The 13,759-nt window shown below is 43.4% G+C and overlaps 2 protein-coding genes and 2 non-coding genes across 9 annotated transcripts in view; 1 reads left to right on the plus strand and 3 right to left on the minus strand.

The window, feature by feature from the left end:
* Positions 1-492: 492 nt before the first annotated feature.
* rpl4 (ribosomal protein L4) lies at positions 493-8,979 on the minus strand. Its single transcript, XM_069910730.1, has 10 exons — positions 8,880-8,979; positions 7,582-7,753; positions 4,376-4,482; positions 3,962-4,100; positions 3,442-3,566; positions 3,180-3,309; positions 2,571-2,727; positions 2,039-2,122; positions 1,442-1,562; positions 493-606 (listed from the first exon to the last, which is right to left on the minus strand). Exons 1-10 carry the CDS (start codon positions 8,880-8,882, stop codon positions 565-567), a joined length of 1,080 nt encoding a protein of 359 aa, XP_069766831.1. The 5' UTR covers positions 8,883-8,979; the 3' UTR covers positions 493-564.
* On the minus strand, positions 2,299-2,369 carry LOC138750062 (small nucleolar RNA SNORD18). The gene has a single exon (XR_011349052.1). It is a non-coding gene; the product is annotated as a small nucleolar RNA SNORD18 (small nucleolar RNA).
* LOC138750063 (small nucleolar RNA SNORD18) lies at positions 2,939-3,006 on the minus strand. Its single transcript, XR_011349053.1, has one exon. It is a non-coding gene; the product is annotated as a small nucleolar RNA SNORD18 (small nucleolar RNA).
* Positions 8,980-9,279: 300 nt separating the features above from the next.
* Positions 9,280-13,759, plus strand: part of zwilch (zwilch kinetochore protein) — a 62,702-nt gene continuing 58,222 nt past the window's right edge. For all 6 annotated transcript variants that reach the window (XR_011348628.1, XM_069910724.1, XM_069910720.1 and 3 more), the window contains exons 1-2: positions 9,280-9,447; positions 12,919-12,970. Coding sequence is in view for 5 of the 6 variants with exons in the window: in XM_069910724.1 (XP_069766825.1) it covers positions 9,305-9,447; positions 12,919-12,970 (195 nt within the window). In the remaining variant the exon portion in view is untranslated. The remainder of the gene's footprint in view (positions 9,448-12,918; positions 12,971-13,759) is intronic.

Raw genomic sequence — 13,759 nt, forward strand, 5'->3', positions numbered from 1 at the left:
AGCTTGCTTGCTCAGCCTGAATATATTGGGCATCAGCTTCTGTTGCCTTAGAAGCCTTCAGGAAAGTGCAAACCCTGAAGCCAGATTTCCCACTTGATTCTGCTTGTCTAACACTGCTCACTTTACATAAAAATCATGCAGTCAATGCTTTTCCAAATGACTTCACCAATGTTCTCAGAACCACAAATCACCTGCCAGCAAAAACGTGGAAGGAATGTAGTAGCTCCAATGCAATCCACCTGCAGAATTTTTTGACCCCCTAGACAAAACATGAGCTGAATGAAAGTGAATCATCAACACTATGTTTAAAATGAAACAGTTGATGAAGGTCTGGACATAAATACATTGCAACTGTCTTATTCACATTACTTTCTCACATCCCTCCCCACCATGCTCTCAAATACTGCCGAGCATTTTCATATTTTTCACCTTGGTTTTGAATAAATTAGCCAAGCACAAGCCATGAAATCCAATGTAAACATAACACAAAACTTTAAATTGATGTTTATTTTGATGGAAGCTATACTGCAAAGTGCAAACACACACCTATAAAACAGGTTTGATTTATGCAGCCACCTTTTGTTTCTTCTCTTGCTTGAGTTTGAGCTGTAAGAAATGGGAAAGTAATCCAGCATCAGAGATCCTTGCCAACTAGCCAGCAAACTCATACAAACTGCAGTGTGGATAGAATTGACCAGTTCGCACCATGTTGTGACAGATTATGTTGTATATAAGTGTTTTAAAAGGAGATAAGATTAGGTCCGGAACCACAGTCTGAGAAGTTGGCTGTTCTGAGAGGACCATGTGGTTTTCTGAGTAAGAGAGAGAATTCAGCTCTACAGCAGCTGGGACTGGAACATAAGCCGGCAAGCTTGTGGAAAAACCCCATTTTGAAGACGGGTTGTGAGTTCTAAGTTTGGTCAGTCTGTACAAGAGGAGATAGCTGGCTGTATAATGTTTCACTTGAAATAAGGGAAACAAAAAGGAACTCTGTGGTGACCTGGAGGAAAGGGGTTATCATCTGGAAAACCCTGATGGGGGGGGGGGGGGTAGACAAGTTTCTTCAGCAAGACACTGAAATGGCTGATTGGAAGGAATCAGTTCTTGTGTGTCCAACGAGCAACAAATCTCTCTGAAAACTGACAAGAACCTTCCTGAGCGGAAATCATTTACCATTCAAGCACCAAAGCCTGGTTAAGATTCATAAATGTTAAATTCTGTGCACTATATAAGAATTGCCTGAACTTGGGAGTGAGAAGTGAGATGGGACTGTGAATCATACACACATTCCAATACAGGTGTGCTTAGAATTAGAAGGGGCTTAAATTAAGTTAATAGTAATAAATTAAGAGTTTAAAGATAATTAAAAGCAACCATTTGCCTTGGTGAATTTCTATTGCTGCTGGGTTTTGGGGTCCTCTGGGCACATAACAATACTCACATTCTTTTGCTGACGAAGAATTGCATGGCGGCGCACAGTCTTGGCATATGGATTCAGTTTCAGCATAATCCTCAGGTTCTTCAGTGGGTTCTTCTTTAGTACCCTGCGATGAATCTTTTTGCTGTGAAAAGTTGGGGGGCGTAAAATTAGGATATACTCGTTATTTCTGGAAACTTGCCTGTACACAAGGGCTCAACTAAGAGGTACTGGACAAACCGCAGAATGGATGGTGAAATGAGCAATATGCGGTGCTACAAGAGTCGATGTGATATGGGCTAGTGACCTCAGCTAGAAAAACACACCAGCTTCCACAGGCAACTCCCACAATGTGAGATGAAAATAGTAATAAATGTGAACATGTTCTCTACCTGGCCATATTTAATATGATTCAAAAAATGTACACTACCCTTTTTACATGCCCACAGCCAACGACTTCTCTAGTTTTACTTCTAAGTTAGGAACAGGGCATCAAAAACAGACCAATCAGAATTTTATCACTGCATGAAAATTGGCAATTCTCTGCTGATGCAAGTTCCTTCAAGATGCTGGAGGAAATAAAATTCACAGCAACTGCCCGGGTGAAATACTTTGACTTACTTTGGAGGACGAAGAGCTTTCTGGATTTCCTGACTCTTTAAGATGCGGCTCAGATCTGTGTTGGCCATTTTATGAATGGGAAGGCTGGATGGAAAAAAAAGTTATAGTTGGATAAAGTAACGATGGTTACAAACAGGACAGCGACAGCACAAGAAGGTTCTCTAATGGCAACAGGATTCTACAAATCCTACAGTCTAGACCTTGGTATCACCCTAATAATTAGTGCCAGGAAGCCTCCACAAGTTGTTATCTACTGCTTAGACATCAGAACTTCCACCAATATCACAAGATATCAAAAACACGGACCATGAAGTGGAATCTCATCATTGTCATCGAATCTATTTCAGCTAACAGAAAGAATGCAATGCTTATAGTTGACCAGGGAATCTATATTAAGTGGCAAGACTGAAATGGTAGACATTAGCCAATAACAATTTCAATGAGGAAATCAGTTAATGAAAGGAAAAAGGTCTCATAATTTAGATGACATAACTAGTCCCATGAGCCCTCCAATTTAACACCAAAGTCTTACTTGTATCCAACTTTCAATTTTGAAGGTTTACGCCATGTTCCATACAACTCATCCAGTTTACGGAAGGCACTCTCTGTCCAGATTAAGAATCGGCCGACGTGGCCACCAGGAGCAAGTCTAAGAACATTTAATTTGTTGACATTGAGAAGAGTTATACCTGCAGTAAAGCAAAGCACAAGGAGTCCAGTTCTCAGCTCACATCTCTGAAACTTTACAAAAACTCCCAACAGGAACACTAAACACTTCTGGCACAGAGGAAATACTATGCCCAGGTCAGACAATATCCAACAAGCAAACTACACAAAAGAAAGACATGCAACTGGTCTCCACCTTGATGGATATTATTCTTCCCCCCCCCCCACCAATAGACATCAGATTTTCCACTAATATCACAATTTTTCAAAAACACAGACCAAGTGGAATCTCATCATTGTGTCCAGCTCACATCATTACATTTCAGATATTTTTAAATGACACTCTCTTAATTTCCAAATTTATCAAGTGTAAATTCAAAGTAAATAGTTTGCTCTCTGTTGCCAGAATATTCCATAGCCATTTCTAATAATAAAGATCCCAAATAAATCAGTAGTATTCAAAGTATTGGTTTACCTGGGATGTTCCTGAAAGATCTGACAACACCGTTGTCTTCATTGTATATAATACATGGGCCTCTGCGCCGGATACGACGACGGTTCCTCATCTTTCCTTTGCCAGCACGCATACGCTGAGAAGCATAAACCTGGGGGGGGGGGAAAACAAAATTTTTAATTCCAAACACACTTAGCTTTAAACCTTAAAAAAATTCAACTGAGATCATAAACAGACCAGCCTCATCTCTCTCACTGAATCATTCAATAGAAGTGTTACCTGCCTTTTTAATATCATTCCAGGCCTTCAGTTTTTTAAGCATCAGAACAGCCTCCTTGGTCTTTTTGTAGCTCTCAATCTTATCTTCAATCACAAGTGGGAGCTCTGGAATTTCCTCAATACAATGACCTGCAGAGGATTGTAAAATCATTACCAAAGCAGAAGAACCAAGCAAATGCCAAACCACTAATTTTAGAGGCAACTCCTGACAGAAAAAAAGAGAATGTTCCATTGATTGATACAACTCCAATTATCCAAAATGGTTGGGACCGGGCCCATTTCGGTTAACGTTTTTTTCCGGAGAACTGGTCATTTTTAAAAAACAGCCCAGTAGCAGTTTTTGAAAATCACCTGTAAGTGTTTAAAGAAGGTATGGCTTTTTAAGCATTACAATGTTTAATTCAATTTCAAATCTGTATCAATCTATTTTCCCTGTGATGCAAATGAGAATTACTCCACTTAACTCCCACTGGCCACTGCCTTTTTATTCAGGAATCTGAGTACTTTAGTTTCTGCACACTTACCTTTCGACATCACCAAAGCAGGGAGGGCAGAAGCAGCTAGAGACGAGCAGATGGCATATCGTTTCTGGGTTATGTTCACCCTGCGGTGCCAACGTCGCCAAGTCTTCGTGGGAGCAAACATGCGACCTCCACGGCACATCTGAGATAGTTCGGTTAAAGTGCACAACTTTTCCAATAACAATACTTGTGAATCCAACCTTGCTCAACCCCAGTGCTCTTCATTCAGCTGAATGATAGAAGGCAATTGTTGCTGCACACACCACAAAATGTTACATAATAATGGAATATTAGTTTAACAAATAACAGTTCAAATAAGTTGCAAGCAATACATTCCAACTTATTAATAAGAGAAAAGGCCACAGGTGGACAATAACCTTTGCAATATCATTTAACCTAGCACAACAAAGAGGATACATTTCCAAAAGCACCCTGGCCAGAGCGATGGGTACCACCACCCCGAACACGGGGAATACGAGCCACAGCTCTGCCTGTACCCCATGACTCAGCACTTGTCTGGTGACCTTTAAAAAAAAATTAAAAGTTGCATCAATACAAATTGCACTGGAGTTACCATATATATTCTTGGTTATTTTCTCCACAATCTCAAGAGACAAAAGGTTTACTGGTTAACAGCAACAGTGTTACATAGTTAAATTGGTGGTGGTGGGGAGGGCAGGGTTTTTTTTTTTAAATTCAGGCACCCGTGTGCTTTTTGCTCATACCTTGACAAACGCACAGGTCTGAAACATTGAATATGTATTTTCACTATACATTACGAAGTTTGTGATCTTCTGCATTTCTTCATACTTTTGTGTATTAAGCAGCGTATTTTCAGTTGTGGAAATAACACAACCATCTTATAAACTGCAAAATACTGACCCCGATGACAGAAAACTATGTACTTAAAAAGTTTACAGCACAAAGCACCACTTCTCAGCCCTTTGGTCTACACAGGGTTACCACAGGTTACGAACATCCAAATTGTGCTCCCAATTCATACATGCGCATGTCACCTCACGAATGCCCCTTCCAGGATCCAAGGCATCGATGGAGCAAAATTATTAACTTTTGATCGTGATTTTTCTTTTTTCTATCTAAACAATTTTAAGAATTTTTTTTTTTTTGCAGTACTAAGACTAACATTTGACTGACACTAAATAAGAACCATATGTACCTGTTCCAACTTATCTACAAATTTGACTTAAAGACAGAGGTAGGAACAGATCTTTCATAACCCAGAAATTCCAGCTTATTCATCCTCACACCTAATCACGCAGTCTGCCTTCACCTCAAAATCTCATTTTTTAAAAATCTAGTTCCCCAAAAAAGATCTATGCCTCAAGAGGGCCTTGAAAGTGAAAATTTCGATCTGTGCTTCAAGAGTGCCCTGAAAGTGAAAAATTCTCTTCCAAAATCTTTATTATTGACTAGCTTCCATTTGTGACCTCAGGATTTAGTTGCGACTATTCTTTCAAATACTCCCTAGAATTTGAAGTAAATCAGGAATAAACCCAGGTGGATTCTAACTGAGGTTTAATCAGACCAAACTAGAAAAAGAAATCACACGATGTAGGAATCCAAACTTCACTCAGGCAAAGCAGCAATTCACTTCTACTTCTAACTTAGCAGAATGCATTCAATTCTCGCTATGTAGTCTCTTCCACAATAGAAAAACCAAATGCAAACTGGATGTATAACTGTGCTATAATCCTTTTTCAATTTGTAACAATCTTCCTAATGCTAATTCTTTACATTCTGACCTCTAAAGAGCACTGCAACAAAGCCAATACAAACTTAAAAGTAATTCTCAGATTAGTCTCCATTGAATCCAACAATTTCAGATAATCAGTTTGAATCAGAAATTACATATTCCAATGCAAGATAAAACTATAAAATTAACTGGAGGTTTCTTCTGTCAAAGTTTTGTTATGATTACCAGTACCAATTACTCCCCCTTTCACCTTTTTAACAAATGCAGTTTTCCCAAACCAAAATGGCCACCCCATAGCTTGAACATACAAAACCCTTCAGCATCAGGACTACCAATTTGTCAATTTATTGATAAGTTGCATGCACCATTGCAGTACACATACAAATTGAGCCAATTGACAACATGCCTGCCTTTTCCATTGGCAATCAAATGGAAAAACATCATTCTGCATTTATTCATTTTAATCCAGCTTTAAAAAATTCACACAACTATACCACCCGTGGCAGCAAATTCCAGTGATTCACCACTCTCTGGCTAAAGAAATTCTTCTCAAATCTGCTTTAAATGGACACCCTTCAATCCTGAAGTTGTGTCCTCTTGTCTTCGACTCCCCTCTACCATGGGAAAAAACTTTGCCTTATCTACTCTGCCCAGAACTTTCAACATTCAAACTGCTTCTATGAGCCTCTCCCTCATTCTTCCGAAGTCCAAGGAGTACAATCCAAGAATTGTCAAACATTCCTCACATGCCAATTCCTTCATTCCAGGAATCATTCTTTTAAATTTTCTCTGAAGCCTCCCCAATGACATCACATCCTTTCTTAAATAAGGAGCCCAAAACTGTACCCTGTACTCCAAGTGAGGCTTCACCAGTCTTATAAATCCTCAACAACATATTCCTGCTCTCATTCATATTTAGAGGTTACAAGATAGCATTCACCTTCTTCACCACTGACTCAACCTGAAGGTTAACCTTTAGGATATTCTGCACGAAAACTCCTCATTTTGAATTTGCACCTCCGATTTATGAATGTTCTCCCCATCCAAATAATAGTCTGCCCTTTTATTCCTTCTACCAAAGTGCTTGACTGTACACTTTCTTTGCCTATTTTCCTAATCCATCCATCTCTCTGCAACCTCAGAGCTCCTCACTACTTGCCCCTCCATCCATCTTTATATTATCTGCCAACTTAGCCACAAAGCCATTTATTCCTCAATCCAAATTATTATCATACAATGTAAAGTGGCGATCCCCAACACTGACCAGTAGTCAACCATAATAGGATTCCTTTATTCCTGCCTATCAGCCAATGCTCTACCCATGCAAACATCTTTCCTGTGGGATCTCAGACTGTGAAACAGCCTCATTAGGAGCACCTTGTCAAAGGCCCTTTGAAAGTCAAATATACTGTACAACATCCACTCGATGTCCTTTGTAGTCTGCTTGTGGTTTCCTTAAAATTGTACAAATGGTTATTAGTTTAACTTCAATTTTTAACAGTTTCAAAATAGCTGGACCTCAAGAAAGCAGCCCGAGTGTCATAGTTCAAAAGTTAATTTAGCATTGAGACGAGATTTTTACAAAGTTGGAGTAACTCAGATCACACAGTGTTTAAGTAAAGGATCACAATCCTCCTGACCTGTTGAGTCCATCCAGTTTCTCTTTGTTCAGTCAAAATTCTAGCATCGGCAGTTTTTCTGTCTTTGAGATTTTTACTCTATTAAAATCTAAAAGTACAGTAATATCTCCCTACAAAAATAACCAGTTCAGGGAACTGACCAGTTCTACCACATTTAGCAATTCCAATCAAGGCAATTTATTTTCCTTCAGATACAATTTGGACCACATGGGGAGGAAATCGGAAGTTCACAATTTTATAGGAAAACTGACTTTAAAAATTTAAATTACCTGCATCTGCACTCACAGCATATGGCTGCCTGTTATTTTTGCGCAAGTTTGTATGAACAAAGTTCACAATATCTGGGCGGATAGGAGCCTTGAAAACAGCAGGCATGACTACATTTTTGCCAGATGCCTCTCCTTTGTCACTGTACACTGTTATCAGTGGGCGAGCACAAGCCTGAAAAATTGTACAAGCAATCCATTAGGTATAAACACTACATTAAGAAGTTCTCATTTTACCAGTCAGAGATCATCCATTTTTACAGCAACAACCAGAATACATTTTTCGAAACAAGTTTGTTGGACACTGAAGCAGTAATTATTTTGAATAACTGTCCCACTATTTTGCATAAAAACGAAACTAAACCTGACCTTTTTTTTGCAACTGTTAAAAAGACTTAGGGACGGGGATGCTAGGAAAAAAAAATCTGAAGCTGTGAGTGAAGGATTAGACAAATGGAGAGGGGTGGGTGCTCCCAGGAGTGGGAGGGGAAAGTCTGGTGGGGTTCTGGAGAAGAGAGCCTGAGGTGGGGGTGAGGTTCTGGAGAGGAGAGCCGGTGTGGGGTGGGTTTTGGCCCAAAGAGCACAGTCTTGTACTATTATGCCCTGTAATTTTAAAATTTAAATGCAATTTTAAATTCCATGCAAGCACTGCGAACTGTAGGATTCGGCCATTTTATATATAATTAAACTAAATTTAACAAGCCAAGAACCCTGCTTCTTGGGGGAAAAAAAATTATCGCAGAACAAACCATTTCAAGAGTAGCTCACCCTGAACTGAATTATTCAGTGGGTACATGGGCCACGTGGAGTGTTCAACCTTGCAGAGCACCACTTGTTTCCCCACCCCCCCCAATCCCATCCCCCTCCCCCCCCAATCCCATCCCCCTCCCCCCCAATCCCATCCCCCTCCCCCCCAATCCCATCCCCCTCCCCCCCAATCCCATCCCCCTCCCCCCCAATCCCATCCCCCCCCCCCAATCCCATCCCCCTCCCCCCCCAATCCCATCCCCCCTCTCCCCCCAATCCCATCCCCCTCCCCCCCAATCCCATCCCCCCTCCCCCCCAATCCCATCCCCCCCCCCCCAATCCCATCCCATCGAGTTATGACCAACTCCCGTCGTTGCTCAGGGAACAACGTGTCTCCCTTCCCCCACCCCACAAAATGGCCGCACGTTTTCTCACCCGTGGAGAAAAGTTCACACATTTTTTGAGATAAATGATCGTTCCAGAAGTTGATCACAGCGGCCTGGGGGAAACTACCCGCCCGAACCAGCCGGCATTAGAGCCCATTTCTCACCCACCATGGTCGCAGCTCCACGCCGCCGCCGCCCGCTCGAGATGGCGGTCTCCGCAGGAAAAGGAAGAACGCAGCACCGCCCCGCCACTTAAATGTAGGCCACCGCCACGTTCTCTCCGGCAATCACCACTGCTAGTCCGAGAACCCAACGTAAAATATTCCCAATGAACACTTAGGACAGGATATCTCTTTAAAGTGGCGCAAAGTCTCGATTCTATCAACAAAAGTAATAAAATATTGTCCGCACTATTTTATTGTGGCGTCGGCACTATTTTCTTGCGAATGGATACATTTTCAAAAGACTCGACAAAATACAAAATTGTTAGTTGATATTAAAATAAATATTTAACGGTAATTTTTTTATTTAACACTTTTCTTACAAATAAAATTTGCTGAAAGTTGAAGTTATCTCACGACGAACGTGACGTCATGTTCCGGGGGAATGCGCGCGCGGATCGGCTGCCGTTTGAATTCTTGTTCCGGTCGGCGTTTCTGTCACCGAAGGAAAGTCTCAGCTCAATGGACCCGGCGGCTTCACAGTCGGCCCGAATGTTTCAGGCCTTTCTATTTGGGTGGGTGTCGATGGGGGTGGGAGAGGAGAGGAGAGGGGAGGGGAGGATGGGACAGGACAGGACAGGGGGGGAGAGGAAAGGAGAGGAGGGAGAGAGGGGAGAGGAGGAGAGAGGGGGGAGGAGGAGAGAGGGGGGAGGAGGAGAGAGGGGGGAGGAGGAGAGAGGGGGGAGGAGGAGAGAGGGGAGAGGAGGGGGGAGAGGAGAGGAGAGGAGGGGAGAGGAGGAGAGAGGGGGGAGGAGGAGAGAGGGGGGAGGAGGAGAGAGGGGGGAGGAGGAGAGAGGGGGGAGGAGGAGAGAGGGGGGAGGAGGAGAGAGGGGGAGGAGGAGAGAGGGGGGAGGAGGAGAGAGGGGGGAGGAGGAGAGAGGGGGAGGAGGAGAGAGGGGGAGGAGGAGAGAGGGGGGAGGAGGAGAGAGGGGGGAGGAGGAGAGAGGGGGGAGGAGGAGAGAGGGGGGAGGAGGAGAGAGGGGGAGGAGGAGAGAGGGGGAGGAGGAGAGGGGGAGGAGAGGGGGAGGAGGAGAGAGGGGGGAGGAGGAGAGAGGGGGGAGGAGGAGAGAGGGGGAGGAGGAGAGAGGGGGGAGGAGGAGAGAGGGGGGAGGAGAGAGGGGGGAGGAGGAGAGAGGGGGGAGGAGGAGAGAGGGGGGAGGAGGAGAGAGGGGGAGGAGGAGGGAGGGGGGAGGAGGAGGGAGGGGGGAGGAGGAGGGAGGGGGGAGGAGGAGGGAGGGGGGAGGAGGAGGGAGGGGGGAGGAGGAGGGAGGGGGGAGGAGGGGGGAGGGGGGAGGAGGGGGGAGGAGGAGGGAGGGGGGAGGGGGGAGGGGGAGGAGAGGGAGGAGAGGGGAGGGGGAAAGGGGGAGAGGGGAGGGGAGGGGGAGGAGGGGGGAGGGGGAGGAGGGGGGAGGGGGAGAGGGGACAAAGATCTGAGGTGATAGTGGAGGGGAGACAGTTCTTTGAATGGAGAGATAATACTGTACATAATGCCTGATATTGGCAAAAGATAAATACCTCAATAATCACGAGTCTTTTGTGTGTGTGTGTGTGTGTGTGTGTATATTCATGTAGATATATTTATAAAAGAACACACCTTGGATGAAGTTGAATGTATTAGGTTAATTAAATGCAGAATACTTTTCTCAGTCAAACTGAGGCAATGAGACAAGCATTTCATTTTAGGTCTATATTTAAAGAGTCATTCAAGTTATTTAAAATGTTGTTACATCATTCCTGTATTTCTATTTTACATATTATAAAATGTAGCAGAGTTGTCGTTACTGTTCTTTTTGTACACCCAGTAAAAGGTAGAGTTTTCCCCATCCTGCCCCTCTTTCCAGCTTTGCTGAGAAAGCTGTGAAACGAAATTCTCATAAAAGTTTAAACTTAGAACATCAGATTCAATCCTTGATTACATTTACTAATTAGATTTGCTGCACATTTGACAAATTTTCTATTTTAACTGCTACAATGACAGTTTGGGAATGCTGCTCTGCAGTATCCAACAATGTTGTTGGATGATAGGATATGATTGTCTGTTTTCTTGCCCAGTTGTTAAGTGTATGTCTTTTTTTTTTAACTAAATCTGAGTGCCCTTAAGTTTTCCAACAAGACTTTAATTCATTGTTTCATTATCTAAGGCAGATAGATTGGCCATGTATTTCTAATTTTCTTTTAAGATTCCTAATCTTTTATTCATAAAATTTAAAAGGATAACTTTGCTTTAGATACATGTTTTATTTTGTTGTGATTAGATTCCGCGCTAGGCATGACCCTGGTGTGGAGCACATCTCGTTTGTCACTTTCTCGCACCAGGATGTAGTCCAGGAGGTGCCAGTGTTTGGATCGGGGATGCATCCAGGTGGTCTTAAGGCTGTCCCTCTGCTGAAAAAGGGTGTTTGTAATGACAAGCCGCTGTTCTGCGCAGAGCTCCAACAGGAGGCGCCCATTGTCGTTGCACTTGCCGACGCCATGCTTTGGCAAATACTAGAGCGCATCGGATGTCCCCCAAAGTTCCTCAACATGATTATCCAACTGCACGAAAACCAACAAGGTCGGGTCAGATACAGCAATGAGCTCTCTGAACCCTTCTCCATTACCAATGGCGTGAAGCAAGGCTGTGTTCTCGCACCAACCCTCTTTTCAATCTTCTTCAGCATGATGCTGAACCAAGCCATGAAAGACCCCAACAATGAAGACGCTGTTTACATCCGGTACCGCAGTCTCTTCAATCTGAGGCGCCTGCAAGCTCACACCAAGACACAAGAGAAACTTGTCCGTGAACTACTCTTTGCAGACGATGCCGCTTTAGTTGCCCATTCAGAGCCAGCTCTTCAGCGCTTGACGTCCTGCTTTGCGGAAACTGCCAAAATGTTTGGCCTGGAAGTCAGCCTGAAGAAAACTGAGGTCCTCCATCAGCCAGCTCCCCACCATGACTACCAGCCCCCCCACATCTCCATCGGGCACACAAAACTCAAAACGGTCAACCAGTTTACCTATCTCGGCTGCACCATTTCATCAGATACAAGGATCGACAATGAGATAGACAACAGACTCGCCAAGGCAAATAGCGCCTTTGGAAGACTACACAAAAGAGTCTGGAAAAACAACCAACTGAAAAACCTCACAAAGATAAGCGTATACAGAGCCGTTGTCATACCCACACTCCTGTTCGGCTCCGAATCATGGGTCCTCTACCGGCATCACCTACGGCTCCTCGAACGCTTCCACCAGCGTTGTCTCTGCTCCATCCTCAACATCCATTGGAGCGCTTTCATCCCTAACGTCGAAGTACTCGAGATGGCAGAGGTCGACAGCATCGAGTCCACGCTGCTGAAGATCCAGCTGCGCTGGATGGGTCACGTCTCCAGAATGGAGGACCATCGCCTTCCCAAGATCGTGTTATATGGCGAGCTCTCCACTGGCCACCGTGACAGAGGTGCACCAAAGAAAAGGTACAAGGACTGCCTAAAGAAATCTCTTGGTGCCTGCCCCATTGACCACCGCCAGTGGGCTGATATCGCCTCAAACCGTGCATCTTGGCGCCTCACAGTTTGGCGGGCAGCAACCTCCTTTGAAGAAGACCGCAGAGCCCACCTCACTGACAAAAGGCAAAGGAGGAAAAACCCAACACCCAACCCCAACCAACCAATTTTCCGCTGCAACCGTGTCTGCCTGTCCCGCATCGGACTTGTCAGCCACAAACGAGCCTGCAGCTGACGTGGACTTTTACCCCCTCCATAAATCTTCGTCCGCGAAGCCAAGCCAAAGAAAGAGAAAGAAAGATATAATGGTAACCAGTGTGTGTGTGTGTGTGTGTGTGTGTGTGTGTCTCCATACTTCTGTGTTCTGGAAATATATGATTATCTTAATTCTAAAATATCAAGCTTTTTCCATTAAAACATCATAAATAAAATTTGGCACCTTTATGCATGATCATTGCTGCAGTCTGATTGTGTGTTTCAATATATTTATTTTCTTTCCAGGCTTTGTGACCAAGAAAAGAAAGGAATGTTTACCAACCCTGTGGTTTTTGAGGTAATGTGTTTATAAAGATGAATTTCTTTGTTGCCCCTCTTCCTCTGAATTGCAGTTCCTGTTCTTTTGCTACCTGTTTAGAGTCTCTACCAATTCTTTTTCCTGCTTTTTCTCTTAATGATCATTTTCAGCCTCTGCTGTTTGCTATTTACATGCTACTAATTGATGAGTTCAGCTTCAGTGCTCAATTCTAACTTTGTTTACTCCCTTGAATCCTTTGAACTGTCAGATTGCTTTGGAAATGGACCAGTATGATTACCACAGATTTTTATCAGTCATTTTCAACCTATGGCCATCCTAGGACTCTGCTCAAAGTTTATGGAAGTAGTCAAGTTTACTTGGTTTCTTCAGTACTTCTCTCCTTCCATAAAAAACATTTAAAAAGTTGAATTCAGTCCCCATTAAATGTGCTGTTGACCCTCTTTGAGAATGGCTGGTCTAACTAGAATTTTTAACAAACAGTATTATAGGACTGTAATGCTTCTAGAAGGCAGTGTATCAGTGGCTTCTCGAGGGCAAAAGGAATGGGCAATTAATGCTTGTCAGCAAAATCCAGATTCTGAAAATCAAATAGCTAAATGAATAAATTAAATAAAACTAGGTAGGAAGGTAAGCTCTGAGAAGGACACAACTAAACTGCACAATAAATATATGTAGGTTAAATGAGTGCACACTACAGTGGCGAATAGTGTATTAAATGGAGAAATATGAAGTTAATGTAAAAGTAGGAAAGCAGCCTATATGAGGAGGCAAACAATAAGCTGCTGCAGGAACACAGCAGGTCAGGCA

Source organism: Narcine bancroftii, chromosome 14 (assembly GCF_036971445.1).
Source record: "Narcine bancroftii isolate sNarBan1 chromosome 14, sNarBan1.hap1, whole genome shotgun sequence".
Lineage (NCBI taxonomy): Eukaryota > Metazoa > Chordata > Chondrichthyes > Torpediniformes > Narcinidae > Narcine > Narcine bancroftii.

Bases quoted from the DNA above. Each gene is read 5' to 3' on its own strand.
- rpl4 (XM_069910730.1), bottom strand. The intron at 3,567-3,961 runs GTAAGTGTGCAG...AATCCTCTGCAG, and splicing joins TGCTTTGGTGATGTCGAAAG to GTCATTGTATTGAGGAAATT. The intron at 607-1,441 runs GTGAGTATTGTT...CATTTCTTACAG, and splicing joins TTCTTCGTCAGCAAAAGAAT to CTCAAACTCAAGCAAGAGAA.